We start from the raw sequence: 23,963 nt of genomic DNA, 5'->3' as shown, positions 1-23,963 counted from the left end.
TGAAAAAAGGAAGAAAAAAAAAAAGCCATCCGTCATCCACCCAGGAATTCAACAAATGGGTAGACCCCGCCTCCACGGGGAACAAAAGTTACCCTCTGAACCTGGCAGCCCACTGACTCTGCTCTGGTGCTTTCCCTCAGTAATAGAAGTAAACTCAGCTGAGCATTTTCTACACAGGTTGCAGCCAGTCTTCTGGAGCAACAGGAAAGTGTATTAAGGTACCAAATCAACACTGACCACCCACTGGACAGATTTATGAGCCGGGGCACCAACGTGGCCTTCGGAAAATGAAGGGGCTCTGGAGGCCACAGGCCGGGACGCAGCTGATTCTAGAACTCAACATTATCTGCGTCATCATCGTTAGAAGCATCCGGAAAGCGGAGCGGAGCTTCTGCTGGGCTTCTGTTTCCGTGGCAACAGCTTCACTGGCCTGTCACAGACAGGAATGGAAGAAGGAAACTGGGGGGGATGGGAGGAGGAAGAGGGCAGGCAAGGACGGTCGCCGTGGCACCGGGGGGGGGGGGGAGCAGGAAGGGAGAAGCGCGGAAAAGGTGGTGGGAGAAGCGTGGGGTGACGGAGGGTGGAAGCGAGCACACGCCAGATGCAGGAACCCCCCCCCCCCACCTGGGCAGGCAAATGACCTACGGACACGCTTCTCTCTGAAGGCAGAGAATGTTCTAGATCCAAACTCTCACTAATGTCAACATCAGCCCAAAGGTCTGGCCGGGTTAAATCCGAAGGAAAAAAGAGAGAAAAAAGGAAAGGCCCAGGAGACCTGTTATCACTAACCCGCCTCCACTGGGAAGGGGAGCCCCTGGCAGCTGGCAAGGGCACGCGCCAAGCCTCCCTAGCGTGCAGACCCCCCACGGGTCCTGCTCGAGATCCACAAGGAACCGGGGTCTGAAAAGCAAACAGTGTTGGGCCTGAGCCTGGCTGCAGGGCCCTGACCTGGGACACCAACCAGGGACCTGGAAGGGAGGGGCGGGGGTGTCAGCGCAGGGACCTCAGAATAAGTGGGGCCAGACCAGACGCAGCCCGCTTCCTGTCCATCCCCCCCCCCAAAAGATAGTTAACAAATAAAAACAACAAGAGCTCAAATGCAACATGGGATCCCGGACTGGATGCTGCAAACAGAAAAGGACGCTCGTGGAAAAACTGGTGGGATCCGAGTAAAGCCCCCTGTTTAGTTAACACAGTTTCAGGGATGGTGGTATCTCGGCTTTGACAAATGCACCAGGGTCACGTAAGATGCCAGGGAAGCCGGGGGTGGGTATAGAGGAACTCATTGGATTATATTTACAACTCTTCCATAAACCTAAATTTTTTTTTTAAGTTTTAAGAGAAAAACAAAGGCTGCTTAAAAATAAGACTTGTTTTTCGAACACTGATTTATCTTTTTCATATAAAGCCAATGCCCTTGATTGGGTTTAACAATCATAAAGTTTTACTGGAAGCCTGGCCGAAACATTACAGTGAAAGCTGTACTCCCGGAGCAAAAGTGAATTATTAAACTCAAAACGTGTTAGCAGAGTCCCTTCGCTCTGAAGCTGGGCTGTGAGGAGTGACGTGTCGCCGAACACCCAGGAGCAAGGGTTCTGTCCGACAGAAATAGAACAGCTTTCAAGAGCCGGCCTTGACAACCTCTTCACACTCCACACTCCTGACTTCCTGCCTCGCAAGTCTTCTCCAGAGAGTCTCGCCGCCTTTGCTTTATGGGCCCAGCCCACCCGCCTCGTCTAAGAGCCTTGCAGTCTACATGTGCCTCCATGCTTCCGGCCTTTGCACTGTCTATCCCCTCTGCCCGAATGCTCTTCTATCTCTGCTGCTGAACAATTTCTAGCAACCTCTAGGAGCCCATGTGACTCTCACTGAATCTGCCCCGCCACCCCTACCCCCACCAGCTAACCTTTGTGCCCTGTAGCACCTGATCCGAGACCCCCCCACCCTCCGGAGCAGGGATGACACAGCACTCTACACCTGTGCTGCTTTTTCCCAAAGAGGCCGGGAATCTTTCGAGGAAGAGTGAGATGTCGTACCCACCTCTGTACCCCACTCCCATCCCTAGCACCCAAGTCCTGCAACAGATGCTCAATGAATGAAACACTATGAGATAAGAATACAGGCAATTCTTTTGAGAAAATACCACCATACAATCTTCTATCTTCTGTTAAAGGGTCAAAAAGATTCTATTTGTAAGAATGAAGGAAGTGAACCCTTTAAAAAGAAACAGATTTTGTTCCAGAATGACGGGTCCATTTCCACAGACAACATAAGCACTGCACAAGTATCCTCTTCCGAACGGGAAGCTGAAAAGCTTTTCAAAGGTTTTGGTTTCCTTGACAACAGCATTGCTGGAGACAAGCAGGGAAATAATTAAAAAGTATGTTCTCTTCGCTTCAAACTCCGTAAGTGTTTATGAGCAATAATGAACAGGCCACGCTCAGTGCGCACAGCGTCAGCGTGGACAGGGCCAAGGGCAAGCAAGGGCACGCCATCCTGCCAGCCCTGAACCCTGAGCGAGGACCTAAGCCAGGGGCCCCGGACCACATTCATCACAAGAATCACACACACGTGGGTCAGAGTCACAGCGACAGCACTTGCCAAGTGCCAGGGCTCAGGCCACAGTTAACCCGCACAACAGTTCCTTGAGCTGGGTAAGTATTCTTGGCACCTTTTGGCAGGAGAGAAACTCAGGTGCAGCAAAGCATGTGACGGCCCTGAGAGTCGGGCCCAGGGGCTCCGGGGAGGGTACGTCCCATCAAGGCAACCTCGACACAACTGCCCCCCTCCCCGCTCCACCCTGACCCCAGATCTCAACACAGAGCAGCCAAGACAGGGCCCTGAAAGAAAACGCACCCCCCAACAAGGTCTCGCCAGCTCCTGTCCCCACTGAGACCACCTGTGGTGGCAGCTCAGGCACGAGACGGGGCACCCCTCACTGCTGCGCGGGGCCTCAGGAACATAGGGGTGCGGCCCTGCGGGAGGTGGGCTCTGAACCTGATTTACGGGCCTACCCCCACTTCAGGGAGGCTTCTCAGGGGCTGTTTTAACAGCTCTGCTGTATTCGTGTCTTCTAGTGCAAGCTTCCTCAAATCTCTTCTGGATTTATGACTTATAAATAATAAACAAACGCACAAGCTTTAAGCGTCGACTCAAGCCCATTACCTGCGAGTGTGAATGCAAACAACTCAACAAATGGGGAACGATCGCCGCTTTGATTTAGTTTCCAGCCACCGTCTTCAAAGCCCTTTCCAGAGTGGGGCCGCCGCTGCACAGATTAGAGGAGGGGGGCGGCGCCCGGGTGTGTGCACCAGTCGGCCCCCGGAGCCTCCATGCCCCTGAGGCCCGGCGAGGCCCCCAAGAGTACTAGGCTGAGTTATGGAATTCATTCATTCACAGGTGGTTTTTAAGCCCCTACTATGTGCTCAGCTCTCCTCGCAGAAGGGGAGAAACTAAATTCCTTCTCATCATGGAATTTCTACTAGAGTTGCGCTCACTTTACAGATGAACTAGTTGAGACTCACAAAGGTGAAGGGCCTTGCCGCGACCCAGGATTACTTTCTGGAGTCCCCAGGCAGGAGGGTGGCAGGGAACAACCTCAGAGGGCAGAAGCAGAAAGAGGGACATTCAAATACCAGCTCTGTGCTTGGGAGCTACAGATCCTCCAACACCCCTCTCTGGTCCTCAGTTTTCCCGTCTGTAAAACGGGCACAGGATGCTGCTGCTATTGGCGGTGTCGGCTGTGTGCCCGGTGCTCTCTGAAGAGTCTTCTGTGAGTTTTCTTCTTTAATCCTCAGCAGAATGAGATGGATGCTATTACTCCTGCTTTACTGATGGAGAAGCTGTGGCGCCAAGAGTGATACAACTTACCCAAAACCACACAGCTAGGAAGTGCAGGGGGCTGCGCTTGAGCCCCCAGTGGGCTTCCTGAGCTCAGGGGACTGCCCGGTGCCCCAGCTGGAGGTAAATGAGATTGAAAGCCCGATGTGGAGCCCCACCCAGCGCAATCGCAGGAAGCAGCAGCCAGCCCTGTGCCACTGACCGCCTAGGCCCAAAGCCGCAAGGGGGCGTCAGATCTCTGATACCGACTCTGGGGCACCTGTCACCCTCTGGGGCCCTCGCTGCTCACACCACAGACAGAGCCTGAGACAAGGCCCCAGCAATTTGCTGGCCGAGCAGCAGTGGGTCCAGTCTACACCCCAACCAGCGCGGCCAACGAACGTCACGTCACGCTGCTGAGCCGGAAAATAGGAAGGCACGTCCCGAGCAGCCCCGGCTCCTGGAGAGGCCCGCCGCCCTCGACCGCGCAGGGCTTATTGGCGCAGTGAGTCAAGGCAGCCGAGGCCCATTGGACTGCGCCTCCCGTGCTTAGGAATGCGGCTTAGGAGGCAACTACGGAATAAACCCTGGCTTGACGTTCTTGATAAGACCTTCCATCGGTAAGGGTTTACGGTTTACAAAGTGGTTTCACACATCCAACCTCATCGGATCCTTCCAGCCCCGCGAGGTAATTATTTCACAGATGAGAACACGGAAGCCCAGACAAACCAGCGGAGCACACGCGAGGCCTCGTTCTGAACACCGCCGGCATCGGGGGCGCCGCCTCAGGACCGAGCCCTGGCCACGCATATCCATCCGACCCCGACCCTTCCGTCCTCAGCCGCTTTCGGGGGCGCCCACTCCCCCATGCTGCCCAGTCCCGGGTGCTGGAAGGTTCTTCCCCACGGTGTGCCGGCCGCCCTCTGAGGTTGCCACCTTGAGCCCTGCTTGTGCCTCAGGCGCAGACCAGAGTGCCACGCGGTCCTCTTCCCATCCCCGCCCTGCCGGCACCTGGGGACAGCCACACGCTCCCCGCCTGTCCCCGCCCCTGGGCTAAGAGCATCGCCGCCAGACATTGCTGAACGGGCTTGGATCAGAGCAAAAGAACATGGAAAGAGACCAGGACAAAAACAAACAACTTTTCTAACCAAAGATTACAACGAAAATGAGTTTTAATTTGTGTTTTTGTACCTTTCAAAATAACACTTCAACTAGTTCAGAAAGAGACCACTTCTGTTTATAAAAGCTCTCGAGTTTTCCCTCCTTCCAGTTGCCGGGGCTGTGTAAACACACTGTGAGCCAGGGAGAGAGAAATTGCTACTTGTGAAACTTTTAATGCTAGCGTGTATGTGAATTAGAATTCTAAACTCAGCAGGTTAAAAATGTTCTGAAAGCAATTTTGGTGTTAGTCTAAATAATTATAGATCACATTCACTTAGATAAGGGCCTTTGCCCCTTAGGGCTCCAAGAGAAAATTCTAGGCATGATAGTGAAGCAAAATAGTCGGTTATTACGCAGGCTTTGCAGTGGCGGTGCAAATTGGTATAATCCTTTTGGAAAGCAATCTGACAGCAGAGGTATCTGGACCCATGAAAATGTACAACCCTTTGACCCAGCAGTCCCACTTCTGGGAATCAATCCGAAAGAAATAATCCAACAGAAAAGGTTCCATGCATGAAGATAACCACTTCAGCATTATCTGTAATAGCAAAAATTAGCAACCACCTAAGTGTCCAAGGACAGCTAAGTAAATTACAGTTAATCAACTCGATAGAGCATCACAGAACCAGTGGAAATGGACGCCCTCCAAAGACACAGAGGCGGCCGGTGGCACTGCAGCCGGAGCAGCTGGGAAAGAATGCTAAGTGGGAAAAGCAGGCTGCAAAATTATACTCACACCCTGTGAAAAACACAAGCCCGTGTGGGCCAGAAACTGATTGAGAGGGTGTTAAAAGGATAATCATGATTTTAGTGTATGTTAGAATTGGGAGATTTCTTCCCATCATTTTGTAATGCTGTTAAATCATCTTCGCAAAGGGCGCGATGGGGAGGGGGTGCAGGGAGAAGGGGCAGCGGGACTGAGGGAGGCTTGGACCCTCTAGGATTGTGTTTCGGTGGCGCAGGTTGGAAATCCGGCCCAGGAGAGGGAGTCACAGCTGGGGCCGACCTGTGCTCACGCACCAGTGCTGGGACGTGACACTGTTTTCAACAACACATACGTGCCCCAAATGGACTCACGAGCGTGAATGAAACCGTGGTTCTCAAACCCTCCGGCCCCCCTTCCCCTCTCTAAGGTGAGCAAGGGCTCGAAGAGCTGCCACCTATGCGGGTCCTATCTATCCACATCCAGCATATTAAAAATTAAAGCCGAGGACACTTACAATAATTACTCATTATGTAGAAGTAACAAAAAGAAACCCGTTACAGGGTAACACAAAGAACATATTTCCTGTGAAAAATATATTTTCCAAGGCGGAAAAAAAAGAGAAAGCACTGTTGACTTTTTTGCCATCTCTTTAACGGCCAGCTTAATACAAGACAGCTGCATTCTCAGAGCTGCTTCTGTATTTAATCAATTCTAACAGCACATGTCTCATAGCCTCTGGAAAACTCCACGTACACTCATGAGAGAACGAGAGTGAAAAGGCAAGTAACTCCTAGGTGCTATTATGAAAATAATTTTCACCCCCACAGGCCCCCTGAGAGGCTCTCAAGGACCCCTAGGGGTTTGCAGACACACTGAAAACCACCGCAGTAAATTACCGCAGCAGAAAACCACTGCAGTGGATTACGGCGTTAGAAACGGCTGCTGGAGCAGGCAGGGAGAAGGATTTGGAATGACATGGACAGTTGGAACTCAACTATGTCGCTTTTTTTTTTTTTTTAAGAGTGGATGGAAATATACCAAAAAGTCTACCGTCCTTGCCTCTGGATGGAGAAATGACAGACAATTTTTTTCTTTATGCCTTTCTGGTTTTTCCATGGTGTGTGCGTATTTCCTTTTCAGCCACAAGCATTTCTTTTTTGAGGAATGGTTTGGGTGGCCCTGGTATATCCATGCCCCGCGGAATAAGCCGGGTGAGAAGAAGGCCGTCTGAAGTCATTAGTGGCCAGCGTCAGCGCAGGCCAGTGCTACACAGCGTGGCTGCTCCTTCATCTGCCCGTTGATCCCTGGCACCCGGCGCCCATCCATCACGGCCCGCGCGGCCTGCCCGGACCCACGCAACGCCCAACGCCGGGGAGAGGTGACGAGAATTGAAACTGGCTCCAGCTAATCACTGCTAGAGGAAGGTCATGTATAGGCGACTATCAGATCCCAGGGTGGGGAGGACAAGGCCCATAGACTTGACCACACACACACACACACACACACACAAAATGTTAGGTTTCCTCTGCAAAAAGTAAAAGAATGAAATAGCAAAACTCAGAAGCGAACAACACCCAGGGTGGGGGAGTTTGACAGGTCAATACTGTTAGTATGTAAATTGCTGGGATAAGAAAAAAAAACAAAAAAACAAAAAACACCAAGACTACTGGAGATTAATGGACAAGAACCGAGACCCCAAACACTTATTCAGCATTAATGAGGTGCCAGGCTCAGTGCTCAAAGAACTGCACATAAATGAACTCATTTGGTTCTCAAACAAGATGCCACTAGATTAGCAAACGTTTAAAAACGTAATAATTCTGGCGCTGTCGAGGGAAAGAAGACACGATCCCATTTGCACATGAATGATGGTGTGAGCCACGGACGGACGGCTCTGGAGCCGCTAAGAAGAATGAAGTCGATCTGGGCACTGAAAGGAAGAGACGTGCGTGACACACGAGTGAGACCCGCTGGAGGACAGCGTGGGCTGAAGTCTGCATACTAAACAGAGACCCAGCCCGCCGCCCAGCTCAGAGCCAGGATGCGGGCAGCCAGCCGGCGAGCCCACCCCAGGGGGTGGGAGGCCCTGCTGGGAAACTGACCGGGCTAAGAGAAGATAATTAGAGATGCTCACATTTGGGGGTCCTGCAATGAACGCCAGCTCATCTCATCACTCCATGACGACCTCGCTGTGGACAAGCCACACACACACACACACACACACACACTCTCTCTCTCTCTCTCTCTCTCTCTCTCTCTCTCTCTCTCTCTCTCTCAGCCTCTGGTCAGATCAGCTTTGTCAAGTCTCCCTTCTGAATCAGAATGAGCAGGAGAAAATCTCTAACATGAAGCACAGACACCAAAACAAAAAGACAAAAGGAGCAGAAAAGAGAAACATTTCAGAAAACATAGGAAAACTTCCAAAGAACTCGCGAGCTAAGAAAAGACCTTGTACATCTGCAATAAAAAATAAAATACTATAAATATTTTTAAAAGGAATGTTCAGAAAAAAAAAAAAACAGCTCTCAGAATGTAAAAATATGAGAGAACAGAACAGTTTTCTGCATACATGTTATACTTCGGTAGAAAACTTGAAGCATGTGACAGCAGAAATAACAAAATCCCAGGAGGAAAAAAAGGGACTGAAAGATACAGTGGAGGAAATTCCCCAGAAGAATAAAACAGAAAGGCAAAGAGATAGAAAACTCGAGAGAAAAGATAAGGAAATTAGAAGCTCCATCCAGGGACATCCAGATCAGCCAGCTCATCAGAGTCCCCACGTCCAAGCCCTGGGCCTCCTGGGAGGAGGACAGTGAGCGAAGACAGGCCTGCACTGGCTCCAGGGCCCCCGGCAGAGCAGAGCCGCCCGAGCCGGGCCGGGGTCTGAGGCCCGGCTGCTCCTCCTCCCTTTCACTCTGGGCCACGCTATCTTGTGAGGGGGCCTGAGGCTCGCTCTTTTATCTCGCCGTGGAAAGAAACTTCAGGAAGCTTGCCAAAGGCTTTCAGGGAGGCTGGGCTGACCCCACGGACCTCACTCAAGTGCTCTGCCCCCCCCGCCCCGCCCCCCGCGCGTCCTGCTCCACCCCCCAGGCCCTGGGGTCTGCAGCAGACTCCACCCAGCAGAAGCCAGGAGCAGAGGCGAAGAGGGTGGAGTGACTTAGCCCACTCCTTCTTTTAAGGGGTAAAAAGACTAGCGGTGGGGAGGGGACATGGCCACCTCAAAGTTTTTTAACGCTGACTATCAAAATAAAGGCCTCGATGGAGCATAAAAGCAGCGGGCGCCCGTGGGAAAAGAGACGAGAAGGAAGCGCGGCTTGCGGAACACTCGCAGTCGACAGATCCGAGCGGAAGGTCTACGGTGACATCTTTCATTTCTGCCATTTTTTTCCCAAAAAGGAGAAGGACAAAGCCATCATGGGCACTAGACAGGGGCCTTTAAGAGTCTTCTGCATCCAAGTTTTAAAAGCAGCAAGAAATAATTTACTAGACTGTCTCAACCCCTAAGTGTGCCAATTTTGCAATCTGCGTTTTTCAATTACATTAAAAGCATTTTCCCAAATTGCTCTATTCTTCCCTTAATGATGCAGGATGGGCCTGGACGAGACTGGTTCCCCGAGGACAGAGTCCGCGCCTTCACCCGGCCCTGCTTTCTCCCCATCAGCATCTGGCACTGGGGACACTGAACTGTGGAAGTTGAACTGAATGAAGTTTTCAAAAAGGAGAAAACACAGCCTGGGTTCTGCCACACTTTTCCCTTCTGATTCCTCTTCCAGCCCGAGGTTTTTTCCTATAAAGCACAAGCTTACGCGGCCCTTCTGGGAAGCACACCAGAAGTGGGAAATGTCTCGTTTGTTGGCCTCGGGAGCGTCGCAGCTTTCGTGTGGGGGAGAGGAGTGTCAAAACTTCACTGCCCACGAGAAGGTTCCAGCTCCGGCTCTCCCGGCTCTTCCCCAAGGCTCGGCAGCCCTGCTGTGGACCAGCCTGAAGCCCCCGCTCCCCACTCCGTGACAACTCAGGGGACCAGGAACTTTCCCTGGAAGGAGGACTTCCACAGGACGAGAAGGGAGAGGAGCAGATGCGGGCCGAGAGGGAAGACGCCGAGGGCACCCCCCACCTGACCTCGCTGTGTGCTGGCGGGCCAGCGTCTGCCCCTCTCTGGGCCTCTGTCAAGTGCAGATGGGAGCAGATGTTCTCCGCGTGCACGGGCGCACGCGCACCCACACGCCAGCCATTCTCTCCTCACCGTCACCTAATTACCCTCGATGCACTGTTAATCATTCCCTCCCAAATACCAAACGCCCACCACCACCGCCCAGCCTCCTCCCCAGCTGTGCGCCTCTCATTTCCAATAGATCTGCCTCGTGCTTGGAATAAATTGCCCATCATCTGCATAATGCGCAGCGACTCCTCGCTCTCCACATCAAATCATTTCTCAATCTCATTTTGTAAAATCCATCAAGAATAATTCTTTCAAAACTGAAATAAACCCTCACTCTGGCACTTGAATCCATAAATTCCTTGTCTTTGAATCTGAGATATATTACTTTCTACAAAGCACATCTAAGATCCCATAATATAATCAGATACGCTAACAATGATAAATCAACGGGATCCTGTAATACATAAAAATGCAAATCCAAACCACCACGGAAATCACCTCTTCTCCCGATGCCCCTTACAAGGACCACCAGGCTTTGAAGCTGGGCAGTGCTTAGGCACCACCTGGGGGAGAGGACATGCTTTTCCAACCTCTATCCTCCGAAACAGGGGAGCAGGGTTTCCAGTTTTCTCCCCGCTCAGGCTCTGTGGGCTAAACGGCTGGCCGCCTCTACCGTGTACCAGCTGTGTGACCGTGGATGAATCCCATAACTCTCGGAGCCTCGATGTTCTCATCTATAAAATGGGAACAAGATCAGCCCTCGCCTCGTAAGCCTGCTGTGAGGATGCGATGGGGCGTTGCGGACCGCTCCGAGCAGGCAGGGTGCTCCCGGGCCGGCTGGCTCTCTCCATCCTCACTCCTCCACCACAGGCAGAGGGCGAAAAACAACGCACACGAGAAGGGGACCTGGGGCCCACCCGTCCTGCCCGGCACTCACGCTCCCTCGTCTCTTCGGGTGAGAAACCGCTGCCCCCAGCGCTGCTCTGTGAACTGGCCAAGGGCTGCTCCGTGCCTTCCCTCCCATCACACTCGAACAAGATCGGTTTGCAGACAGGGACCCAGCCCTCCGATACTGACGTCCAAGGGCAGTTTATGCAGGGTAAGTAAGTGGCTTGGGACAATCTCCCAAACTCTTTAAATTTTAAAAGTATCTATCTCACTGAAACGCTTGAAAAATCTGTATCTATAGACAGACTACGAAAAGATTGACAAACACAAGCTACGTCAGGTTGGGTGGAGGATTTGAGGTGACTTTCTTCCCTCCGATAGCTTTTTATCTAATAGACTCGGGTGCAGGGGGGCTGGGAACATGTTTCTTCAGCGCCTCCTGCTGCTGGGCGCTGGGCTGCCACTTCTCATCCCTTTGCCATCTAACAGGTAGCCATCATCCCCATTTTACCAGTGGAAAAAAATGGGGGATCCGAGAGGCTAGGTGATTTTCCCAAAGTCACACAGCAGCAGATATGAAACGGGAACCCAGAGGTCTCAAGTAACAATGGCACCGATGGAGGCTGGCCAAGCTGGTTGGGTTCTACTCACCACACACACACACAGGCTTTAGCTAAAGCCTGGGGACAAATCAAAGCCCACCTGAACCGCCCATGAAGCCCATTAAGGCAGCAAAAAGACAACATTTATGTATAGCCATGTTCACTGCAGTCCTATTTTAAAAACAAAAGCAAGAAATGATAGGAAACAACATGGAAAAGACAAAGCAAAGTTTGGAATCTGAGACAGTCAGGAAAATGTTTGGTTAAAGGTTTTAATGAGGTAGGAAAATGCCTCTTACGAACAGTACAAAAGATTTGGCGGGGGGGGGGGGGCGGGGGGGGCAGAATCAAAATGGTACAGGCTCTGGGAGCCGATTCTGTAAACACAGGGAGGTGCTCGGTCCAGACCAGGGAGGCCCCTGCGTGAAGGAGGTGCTGGCTCCGGGTTCAGACCGTCGGTGAGCTGTTTTCTCCCTCACACCCCCCCATGCTCTGCATCCTCAAAGCAGGGCTCTGGCAGCCAGAAACATGCCATGTGCCTTGGGGACTCTTCTTGGTGCCTGGCAGAGAGGGCTTTGCACACGGGGCCAACAACCAGGGCCGGGGGTGTCTGGTCAAAGGAGGCAATGTCTGTGCTTTTTCCTCCAAAAAAGGGCCTCCAGTCTGAACTCCACCCTTACGTGCCATGGGCCCTCAAACACGCTGAGCCAAACGAGGACACGGGGAAACGAAGAGAGGACACAGAAGGGTACTCGTGCTGGGATTACAGCCACGGAGAACAGAGGCGCGGCAGCAACAGGGGAGGGGGGATGGGTGGGAAGAGGGCAGAGCATCGGGGTGGAACTGTGAGTCATTGTTTTGTTTGACTTAATTTCTCTAGCTGTAAATTTTTCAAAACTAATATAAGCATATTTTACAGCTCACAGAACATTTAGAACATATTAAAAATAAGTATCTTTCCGCCGTAATGTGCCCAATTGAAATTTATGAATTCCAAAGCTACATTTTAAGGAGATGAAGGAACTGGCACTCCACGTTCTTTAGATTAATCAGATGGATTGTCTTGTTTTTCTCCTCATCAGAAGAGAAATCGTATTTCAGTAAATGTTACCTTGAATCAAGGATTCTTCCACATTCTAGAAGCTCGGGTGAGCTGCTTATACTGTCTTAGTGTGCCCCCTACTGGCAAGTAGGGTTTATGCACCTTAAACGTAATCCTTTCCCAAAGGCTGTAAGTAAAATCCAAAAAAAATTTTCTAATCTTTATTGATCACTTAACCTGTACAAAACATTGTGCCAGGTGCTATAGAGGATATAAAAGCGGATTTGGCACCGTTCCCCTGCTCGAGCAGCTAAAAATCTACAGTGTAGCTGATATGCTTCTGCAGCAATGTAGGGAGAATGAGATGCTAGCACATGGCGAGGACAGGAGAAACTTCCCAGGGAGAGCAAATATGTGAGCACAGTAAAGGCCTACTATGTGCCAGGCACACATCAGGTAACTCATAACCTATATCACTTATTTTTCATGAAAACCTGGCAAACCATGCATAACTCTCCACTTGCCAGACAGAGATTGAAGCTCAGAGAAGTGAAGTAACTTGCCTGAGATCACACAGCCAGTCAACAAAGGCAGAGGGAAGATTCAAACTGAAGTCCTGTGGCCCAAGCCCCAAGCTCTCTCCTCCTTCCAGACTGGGTAGGGGCAAGACAGCACTCTGGCAGAATTTAACCAAAAGATACAAGGGAAGACACCCTCAAAAGGGAGCATGGACTGCGGGTGCCCTTCTGCATCCACTTCTCCTGGCTCATTCTCCTGCACCTGCCATCTGCCCTCCCCCAGGCCTGGGCTGCAGCGAGCCAGGGCTCCCGCCTGCGCCCACGGCCCTGTCCCCACCCCAGACTCAAGCCTCCACAAACCGCTTCCCATGCTCCCTCCACCTCATACCAGATCACAGGGACTCCCACACTGCCCACCCTCTGCCCCAGGAGGGGAAAGAACACCATCCTGCCCAGGGCTGCCAGCTGCCCACTGGGCTACACACACCCCTGAGGGCCCAGCCCGAGGCCTCAGCCTGGACTTCCTTGCCCGGCCCCCGGCCAGTCCCCAGCCCTCCTTCCATCCTGGCTGCTCCAGTCCTGCCACACCATCTTCACACTGAAAAGTCACTTAACGTCAAGTTGCCAAATAACTGTCACTGAGAACTATCACGTATCTCAAAGCAGAGCGGACCCTGGCCCAACCCTGATTTTCAAGACACCACGGTAAGCAGAGGGGCAGGAGACGCTGATCACAGCAGCCACGACGGAAGCTGTACCCTGCCCCTGGGGCCACTTCAAGGCCAGACCTGCAGCCCTGCCGTGAGAGATGGACAGTGCAGTGGGCAGGGCTCCCTGGAGGCTGCCAGGCCAAGCAAGGGGCCAGCATCCATGTCACTGCCCACGCCACCCTCCTCGGGACCGGACAGACCCGCCCAGGGCAGCCCCCCAGCAAAGGGCTCCAGACTCAGGTCTCGGTGAGTGGCCCCAAGTGGGGCTTTCCTGAAACTGTCCCTCTGCCTGGGCCCTGAGCAGCCTCCAGCCTCCGCAGGCTGGACCAACTCCGCCCTCTTCTGGTCGTGAGCTGTCACAGCTAGCTGGCTGCTCCCAGCTCCCCTCCCTGTATCCCCAGTTCTCAACACTCTTCTTCTCCACTCACACCTGCCACTCGTGGACCAAACACAGTGCCCCAAGTCAATGGCTTCACTCAGATGCTCTCTGTGCAAAAACCCACGGGGTGCCTCTGCTGAGGAAACCTCAACGTCCCAGGCAAAAGCGGCCAGAGCCGGCCCCACAGAGCACCTCACTGAGGCCACTTCCACAGGGCTCCAGGACCCCGAGGGCGGTGGGCACCGGCCAGGCCACCTGCCACCACCCCATTCCCCACCCCGCCGGCCCATAGCAACCCAGCGTGTCCCTGCAGACCCAGTGAGCCTACCTCCTCCTCGAGCCTGCGCGGCCGATGTCTGCCAGACCAGCCCCTCCCTCGGGGTCCTAGAAAGGCACTGCCCGCTCCCTTCAGATGGCCCCCTGTACCCACGCTGCCCTCCAAAGCTCCACCATGCCACATGCCTGGCCTGAGACCGGGTGCTTCAGACACACACCTGGGCGCTTGCCCGCCTGAGGAGGCCCAGCCGTAGGCTGCGTAAGCTCGTCTTATCCACCGGAGACTCAGGGAGGTCCAGTACCTCCGCCCAAGATCACGAAGCTGCTGGGGATGGAGCAGGCCCCTGAGTCCAGATCATTCTAACTCCAGCCACATCCACAGCCAGCCAGACACTGCCCACCAGAAACCGTTGAGACGGGTTCCTGACCAAAAGGACAGGACCCACAGGGGCTCCAGAGGTGCAGACTCTCAGGAGGGAGGGTTAGGAGCCCCAGGACTGTGGATCCAAGCACATCACAACGCACCAGGGATGGCAGAAGCCTCCTGACCCGACCATAGACCCCGGTCTCGCAGGAAAAGCACCAAAGACATGCGTGTAAACCCCAGGGCTCCAGACAGCAGACAGAAAGCGGCAGTGAACCCGCACACCAGCAGCCTCACAGACGAGGACACAGACAAGGGAGTTCCCGTGTGGCGCAGCGGAAACAAATCTGACTAGCAATCATCAGGTCGCGGGTTCCATTCCTGGCCTCACTCGGCGGGTTAAGGATCTGGCGACGCCGTGAGCTATGGTGCAGGTCGCAGATGCGGCTCGGATCTGTGGTGTTGGGCCGGCAGCTGTAGCCCTGATTCAACCCCTAGCCTGGGAACCTCCATGTGCCGTGGGCGCAGCCCCAGAAAGAAGGAAGAGGAAGAACATGGACAGGTCTCAGGACTCAAACACGCCACCTAAAGCGACAGCATTGATGGAGCTCATTTCCGAGGCTTCACTTGCACTCGGGCTTCCTCTCCAAGCTTCAGAAAAGGCCTCCTGGGCAAAGAGCTAAAAGCAAAACTTGCGAATGCAATGTCCTAGGCAGGCAGGCTCCAGAACGGTGAGGAAAATGGGGTGGGGTGGTGACATTTATTGAGAACCCGTGGGGTTCCTGGCTCGGGCCAGGGGCTGGGTAAGCGCTTCCCTCCCTTGATCACAGGACCCAGGAACAAGGCCGCCCTTCACAGGTGAGACACCAGACTCAGAGGAGGGCAGCTCGGGCGGCGGACGGGGCGGGCCTCCACGGCGACGCTGCATTCCGAGTCATGTCCCTCCAACCCCAAAGCCACTTTCTTCCCCGGAAGCTTTTATTCTGCTCCCATGTGTTTGACCCCTACGACGGTCTATGCCTTGCTAGGGGCCGAGGAAAGTGAGGAGGGGGACAGAGGATGGTCGGGGCGGCTGAAGACAGGTTCCAGGCAGGTGTGACACACCTGTTACACCACCTACCTGCGTCTATGGGCGTGGCTGACGACAAGCCTGCCTTGTGTCAGGAGCTTAGAAAATAAATAAATAGCAACCAAAAAAAGTGTTTCTACATAAACTAGAAGTCCCAGCAGGGCAGCCAAAGTCCTCCCCATCCAACCCAGCCTTCTTCCCAAGTCCAGGCCCCTCTCCTGCCCTGGGGCCCTCAAGGGCTCCCATGCTTTCAGCCAGGCCACCAACACCCCCCCGCCCCAGCCCACCTTCACCAGGTAAAACGTCCCTCGTGGAGCCTTCACCAAGCCCTCCCCGGGTTCTCAGAGCCCTTGTGTAACCCTCCAGGGTCCCATTCTCACAGCCCCAGCCCAGGCTCACGTGTGCCTCGCCACTTGTCCACAGCCCCTACCACCCTGGGCCCAGCTGGATGCCAGGACAGGGTCTATGGGCTTTACACGCCCGCATCCAGCCCCATGCCTGGCACGGATCTACCATCACGCGACTCTCAATGGGGGACAGAGAGGATGTCCCAAGCTCCTAGAGCCTGCCTCTCTGCCCTCCGCTGCCCCTCACTCGACGGCCTCACCCTCCCAGCGCTCCGGTGTGTCTGGACTGGCATCCTCTGCTGGCCTGGGCGAGACAGCATCGGCGGGCAGGGGACCGAACGGACTGTGGAAGCCACTCCCGAATGCAGCAAAGAGAACCACAGACCCTTCCAAAAAGAACCCCTCAGCCTGTGACCAGGCCCTACCACGCTGTTTCAAATAAAACATCCCAGGAGTGCATTCCCAAGAGCAGCTGAAAAGCACACTTGCACGCAAGGCTTTTACCTTGAAGGTTTTGTCCATAGACGTTGAAAGAAGCATGTGGCTCTTGGCAAAGACCGGACACCACTGCACGCTGTTGACGGGGCCCCGGTGGCCTCTCAGGTGGAAGAGCACCTTCTTGGGAATCGTGGTTTCTTTATGCTGACCATCCAAATACGGCTGAATAAACTCGGACACTTGGGGGCCCACGCAGAGAGGGGCGGGGGGCCGCCTCCCCGAGGGACCCTGGGCCTCCGCATCTTCCCCCTTGCCTGCCTCCGCGCTTAGCGCCTGCAAGTGTCTCAGTCTTTTCGGGGTATAGGGCACAACAGAGTCCTCACACCGCTTCCTCTGAAGAGAGCTGCCGTTGCTACCGGGGCGTTCAGATTCGGTCCGGGCACGGAAAGATGCCTCGGGGGAGTCGTAGGCGCCCCAGGGGGGTTTCGCCTGCTGCAGGCGGGCAGCTGCCAGGGGCACGTGGCCAGCGGGAGTTTGGCTGGTCCACAGGGAGGGACGAGGAGGCTGGCTGGGGGGGGCGGTGACCTCAGGCTCCGGCCGGGGCCAAAGTAACCTCTGGCTGGGGCGAGATCCTGGGTCATTTCTCCAGAGCCGAACCAGTGGGAGACGCCGGCCCGCGGGGTCTTCACGTTTTGCAGGCTGTGCGCCTGCATCCGCCACGTCCAGGGAGTCCGAGGCGAGAGCCCACCTGTGAGACGGGGCCGCAGCAGAAGCATCTTCCATCTGGCCGGCGGGGTTAAAACTTCCTGCGGGCTCAGCCTCGGCCTCAGAGTCTGAGTCTTCATAAGCCACCAGCGAAGCCATTGAAGACAGTTTCTGGCTGTCCTTCAAGGGCGAACTCCCTAAGGCCAAAGTCAAGTGTCAGAAGACATGCGTTGAAGAAGGAAGAAAGTGTAGTTAAAAGCATCATCATCACCTGTAGTTAAAAGCAAACATGCCGCTGAGCAAACCTGAGTTAAAAGCAAACCTGTAGTTAAAAGCAAACATGCCGCTGAGCAAACCTGAGCCTGAAAAACCCGCAAGAGGAGCTCCCTGGGGGCCTAGCAGGTTAAGGATCCAGCGGTGTCACTGCTGTGGTGCAGGTTTGATCCCTGGCCCAGGAACTTCCGCATGCCAAAAAAAGGGAATAAACACATTAAAAATAAGGACTTTTTTTTGGAGTTCCCGTTCGTGGCGCAGTGGTTAACGAATCCGACTAGGAACCATGAGGTTGCGGGTTCGGTCCCTGCCCTTGCTCAGTGGGTTAAGGATCCGGCATTGCCGTGAGCTGTGGTGTAGGTTGCAGACGCGGCTCGGATCCCGCGTTGCTGTGGCTCTGGCGTAGGCCGGTGGCTACAGCTCCGATTCAACCCCTAGCCTGGGAACCTCCATATGCTGCGGGAGCGGCCCAAGAAATAGCAACAACAACAACAACAACAACAAATAAGGACTTTTCCTATTATGCATGAAGAGGACAACCGACAGGCTCCTACCATGTGTCACAGACAACCATACTCAGTGTCCCATGATAAACCACAATGAAAAGGCATGTTTTGTAGAAAGCACGCATCTCTATGTATAACTAAATCACTCTGCTCTACAGCAGAGAGCAATGCAACTGTAAACTACACTTCAACTTCTTTTCATTTAAAATAAAAAAAAAAAAAATGAGGCCTTGTCCAAGAATACACAGTGGGAAAGAGACAGTCTCTTCAGCAAGTGGTGCTGGGAATGTTGGACGGCCACGTGTAATCAGTGAAGTGAGAACACACCCTCACGCCACACACAAAAATAAACTCAACATGGCTTAAAGACTTGAATATAAGAGACCACAAAACTCCTAGAAGAGAACACAGGCAAAATATGCTCTCACATAAATGGTACCAATGTTTTGGGTTTTGGGAGGGGGGTTTGTCTTTTGTCTTTTTAGGGCCGCACCCACGGCATATGGAGGTTCCCAGGCTAGGGGTCTAATCAGAGCCGTTGCTGCCGGCCTCCACCACAGCCACAGCCATGCCAGATCCGAGCTTGTGCACAGAAAAGGAAACCACAGACAAAGATAAAATATTTGCAAATGATGTGACTGACAAGGGCTTAATTTCCAAAATCTACAAACAGCTCATATAACTAAATAAAACAACAACAAAAATAAAAAAATGGACAGAAGGGAAATTCCTATTGTGGCTCAGTGGGTTAAGAGCCCAACAAGTATCCGTGAGGTTGCACAGGCCAGCAGCAGCAGCAGCTCCAATTCAACCCCTAGCCCAGGAACTTCCATATGCCACAGATGTGGCCCTGAAAAAAAAAAAAAAAATGGGGCAGAAGATCTAAACAGACATTCCTCCAAAGAAGCCATAGAGATGGTCACTAGACAAAGGAGAAGATGCTCGGTGTTGCTCGTTCTTAGAGACTTGCAAATCAAAACCGAAATGAGGTGCCACCTCACACCACGGGAATGGCCGTCATTAAAAAGTCTACACGTATCAGGAGTTCTCATCGTGGCCCAGCAGTATGAACCCAACTAGTATCCATGAGGATGCAGGTTCGACCCCTGGCCTCGCTCAGTGGGTTAAGGTGCTGGTGTTGCTGTGGCTGTTGGGTAGACCAGCAGCTATAGCTCGGATTCAACCCCTAGCCTGGGAACTTCCATATGCCACAGGTGAGGCCCTAAAAAGAAAAAAAAAAAAAAATAAAGAAGTCTACAAATAACAAATGCTGGACAGAATGTGGAGAAAAGGGAGCCCTCCTACTGTTGTGGGAATGTAAACTGGCACAGCCACTATGGCAAACAATATGGAAGTTCCTCAAAAGAACTAAAAATAGAGTTTCCATATAATGCAGCAATTTCACTCCTGGGCATATGTCCAGAAATATACATATATAATTCGAAAAGACACATGCACCTCTCTTTCACAGCAGCACTATTTACAACAGCCAAGACATGGAAGCCACCCAAGCAGCCGTAGACAGATGAATGGATAAAGATGTGGTGCATTCCATTCCACACGATGGAATACTACTCAGCCATAAAAAAGAATGAAACAATACCACTTGCAGCAACCTAGAGGTGATCATGCTAAGTGAAGTAAGTCAGAAAGAGAAAAACAAATACCATATGATGTCACTTACATGTGGAATATAAAATATGACACACATGAACTTATCTACAAAAGAGAATCAAACACAAAGACATAGAGAACAGACTTGTGGTTGCCGAAGGGGAGGCAGGGGAAGGACTGGGAATTTGGGATTAGCAGAAGCAAGCTATTGCATATAGGATGGATAGACAAGGTCCTACTACATGGCACAGGGAAAACTATATTTAGTATCCTGTGATAAACGATAATGGAAAAGAATATTTTTTAAAAGAATGTGTATATATGCGTGTGTGTGTAACTGAATCACTTTGCTGTGCAGCAAAAATTAACACATTATAAATCAACTATACTTCGATAAAATAAACTTTTTTTAATAAGGCCTTGTCTATGCACCAGGTGTAATTAGTTAGAAGAGGCAGTTTTTAAAAACAAAAACTATGGAATATCTGGGAATAAAGTAAACAACAAAAACAAAAACAAAACCAGCAAGACCTACACAAAGAAAACTAAAAATTTACTGAAAGACATAAAAGAGGACCTGACCAAATGGAGACATGATGCCTGGACAGAATGACTCTGGTTTTAAAGAGGCCCTGAAGTTCCTTCCCATCGTGGCGCAGTGGTTAACGACTCCGACGGGGAACCATGAGGTTATGGGTTCGATCCCTGACCTCGCTCAGAGGGTTAAAGATCTGGCGTTGCCATGAGCTGTGGTGTAGGTCACAGACATGGCTCAGATCTGGTGTTGCTATGGCTGTGGCCGTGGCCGGCAGTTGTAGCTCCAATTCGACCCCTAGCCTGGGAATCTCCATGTGCTGCAGGCGCAGCCCTAAAAAGCAAAAAAAAAAAAAAAAAAAAAAAAAAAATGGGAGGCCTTTTGGAATGCTAATTTGGACAACATCTACACCAAATTCAAACACATATAGTTTGGGGGTTGCTTTTGTTTCTTTTTATGGCCATACCTGCAGCATATGGAAGTTTCCAGGATGGGGTTGAATTGGAGCTGCACTGAGGCCTACACCCCAGCTTGCAGCAACGCCGGATCCTTAACCCACTAAGGGAAGCCAGGGAAGGAACCTGCATCCTCACAGAGACAATGTCAAGTCCTTAACCCACTGAGCCACAATAGGAACTCCTGAACACACACAGTTTTTACTGCAACAATCCCACTTTAGAACTCTGTCCAACACAAATACTAGCACATTTTGGGCAAAGCTGGGGGTACAGAGAGCCTGCAGCAGTTTTTGAGCAACACATGAGAAGAGCATACATTCACCAGCATGAATGAGGTCAGGTCTGAAAATACTGAAATGAAAAGATGACCAGGCCTCACCACATGGCAAAAGCATGCCACCCTCGCCTTCACCCTCTCCCTTCTGCTCTAGTCCTTCCTTCTGTTCAATCTGCCTAGAATGCTCTTCCCCAGACAGCCCATCCTGACTACAAGCCAGTGGGAGAGACAGACCCAGGACACAAGGCCCAGGTGCCTGAGGCATCAGTCCACCCAATTTCGAGGGTGTGGCCCAAATCCAGCAGTTGTGCGACAAACACACAGATTCACACGACAGTGAATTTCCCCTTCCTAAAAGACTCTTCCTGGAGTTCCCGTCGTGGCTCAGCAGGTTAAGAACCCAACTAGCATCCATGAGGTTTCAAGTCCGATCCCTGGCCTCACCCAGTGGGCTAAGGATCCGGCGTTGCCATGAGCTGTGGTGTAGGTCACAGACGCGGCTCGGATCCCTCATTGCTGTGGCTGTGGTAAAGGCTGGAAGCTACAGCTCTGATTCAACCCCTAGCCTGAGAACTTCCACACGCCACAGGTGCAGCCCTAAAAAGCAAAAAATAATAATAATAATAATAATTAAATTATATTTTTTTAAAATGTTAAGTAAACATTAAAAACCATGCCCGGAATTCTGAATCATTATACATGATAAATTGTAGCCAGCTAGTTTCCCCAAAGACGTACCCCCTTCTGGAATTCAATTCTATGTGGTTAGCACGAAGCAAGGACACTCAAGGAAAACAAGGATACGGGACATGTCCTGGACAGCAGAGGGCGCGGTGGAGCAGCACTGAGAGCCCAGGCAGCATATCACTTCAGAGGAAGCCTACGTGCCCTACCTTAATACGCCACCCTGAGCTCCTCTTCCATCCCTGAAGACTCCCTGTGGGTCCTCAATTACGCCATTCCGACAGCCTATCTATCACCCCCATCTCCCCCGGACAGTGGTTTTCCCTGGAAGCGACCATCTCACCCCTCCCCTGCCTTTCCCAAAAAGGGTAGTAGCATTTGCCTGAAGGGCTCCATTGCCAAATAAGTTACACCAACATCCAAAAAATGCCAGTGGTCTGCCTCCTCCAAAAATCCCACCCCCACCTACAGTCCAATCCAGGCAGGTAACACCTTCTACACACAGAGCCATTGTCTAAATAAAACGTCCATCACAGGAGTTCCCGTTATGGCCCAGCGATAACAAACCCGACTGGTATCCATGAGGACGCAGGGTCAATCCCTGGCCTCACTCAGTGGGTTAAGGATCCGGCATTGCCGTAAGCTGTGGTGTAGGTTGCAGACATGGCTCAGATCTCACGTTGCTGTGGCTGTGGCACAAGCCGGCAGCTGCAGCTCCAACTGGACCCCTAGCCTGAGAACTTCCATATGCCATGGGTGTGGCCCTAACAAGCAAAAAAACACAAAAAAACAAAAGCAAAAAACTTCCATCACAAGCCAGCCCATCTCAAATGGAACAAATATAATGGACAAATTATAAATTAATAGAACACTGCACTGCAAAGGATTTGGCATTTCTTTTCTCTAAATACTTGCTCTGTTCCTGAAGCCCATCCTGATCAAACATCTCACCTGTCTCAACTCCTGGGCACAGCATCACCCACCACAGCATCCCGTTCCATCCCTCCAAAGAGAACCCACTAGGTTACCAGCACCAAGGCACCTGTCCTCAGCCATTAGAATGGATTCCTACCTACCCAGTTGTCCACAGATGTCGACTCACAGGAGAGGTCGATGGCCAGAATTAGAAATGAGACCTACAGCAAAAGATCAGAGAGCAGCGGAGTGAGAAGATCCCCACAAGGCAAGGCAGCAAGAACTGAATGAATGCAGGTAGATGAACCATAGCAGCATCTGCTTCATGTACATTTCATTCAGTCATTCAGTAAACATTGAAGGAGCATGGGCTACTTCCCGAGCCCCATACCAGGCGCCAGGAACACCTCAGCCAACAAGAAAGTGAACAATGCCCTGAGCTCATCATGCTCACGCACGGCGGGGGAAGACAGACCATGACCAGGTGAAACAAAGGATGTCCAGTGATGAGAAATCCCAAGGAGGAAAGTAAAACAGAAAAGTCGGCATGATGGTGGGCTTGGGCTGTTTCCTATGATGAGATCAAGGCAGGCCTAGGGCAGAAGGCAACGCTCTGGAGGAGGTGAGGAAGTAGAGGTGATGAGAAGACCGAAACAACAAAACTAATCAAATTGGGTAAGAGTGATGGAGGCAAGAATGAGTCAAGGAAAACAGGCAAAAACGGAGGTGATCGGGAGCCACTGGGAACAACAACAACAAACTTTAGAGGGAAACTGCTGCCTAAACAGGCAAAAGTGGGGAAAGGACATTTTTTCATAGAAAGAGGGAGTGATTAAACTAAGAAGAACAAAAAAATTAAAAATAAAAATAGCTAAGAACAGCTGGAAGAAAAAGTCAGGTCTTAGCAGAAATGAGGCTACAGGAGAGGGGAGCGGCAATGACAGTCACCTGCATGTCAGCTCCACCCAGGCAGGACTTTTTTGTGTGTTGTTCACTGTTTGATCCCCAGCATCTACAGATATTTGTGAAATGCAACCTGGTGGGAGGAGGGCACAGAGAAAGCAACAGGGATAAGATATTCTCATTCAACATTTCCTGATTACCTACACTGTGCCAAGCTTTATATTAGGTTTTATGGACAGACATTAAACACAAAACACACCTCCTGCGCCGGAGGCCACAGACTGATGAGGGCAACAAACAAGATACGACCAGAGGTGGGTTTTGAAGAATGAATAGGAGTTAGCCAGGTTGCCAAGAGTAGGAGGTGAGCATCGTCCAGAGCACTGCGCGACGCAGAACCGGAGATGTAGAACAGGCGAACAGCGGCGAAGGCTCGCGCGGAAGAGTGTGGAGCACTCGGGCCCCAGCCAGGTCCCGTCCCCTCCCGTCCCCCGGCCCGGCCCGCCGCTCACCACACACACCGGAAGCGCTCGGTCCTCCCGGAGGCTGTCCGGCCTGCACTCCGCCGCCCAGTCGCGTTCCGCGGACGCCGGGGCCCCAACCAATCAGCGGCGG

General features: G+C 52.1%; 1 protein-coding gene across 13 annotated transcripts in view; it reads right to left on the bottom strand.

Moving 5' to 3' along the window:
* WDR25 (WD repeat domain 25) overlaps window positions 1–23,945 on the bottom strand; it is a 146,096-nt gene extending 122,151 nt beyond the window's left edge. The window contains exons 1-4 of one of the 13 annotated variants that reach the window (XM_021099716.1): window positions 23,861–23,877; window positions 23,394–23,481; window positions 22,607–22,666; window positions 16,545–17,454 (exon numbers count right to left, since the gene is read on the bottom strand). In XM_021099716.1, the coding sequence (XP_020955375.1) occupies window positions 16,545–17,342 (798 nt within the window). In that variant the 5' untranslated portion in view covers window positions 17,343–17,454; window positions 22,607–22,666; window positions 23,394–23,481; window positions 23,861–23,877. The other 12 variants (XM_021099718.1, XM_021099715.1, XM_021099724.1 and 9 more) reach the window with 12 other exon arrangements.

The sequence above is a fragment of the Sus scrofa genome, chromosome 7 (genome assembly GCF_000003025.6).
Source record: "Sus scrofa isolate TJ Tabasco breed Duroc chromosome 7, Sscrofa11.1, whole genome shotgun sequence".
Lineage (NCBI taxonomy): Eukaryota > Metazoa > Chordata > Mammalia > Artiodactyla > Suidae > Sus > Sus scrofa.
The sequence above is the reverse complement of the archived record's forward strand: the minus strand, read 5'-3'. Positions and strand labels throughout refer to the sequence as shown.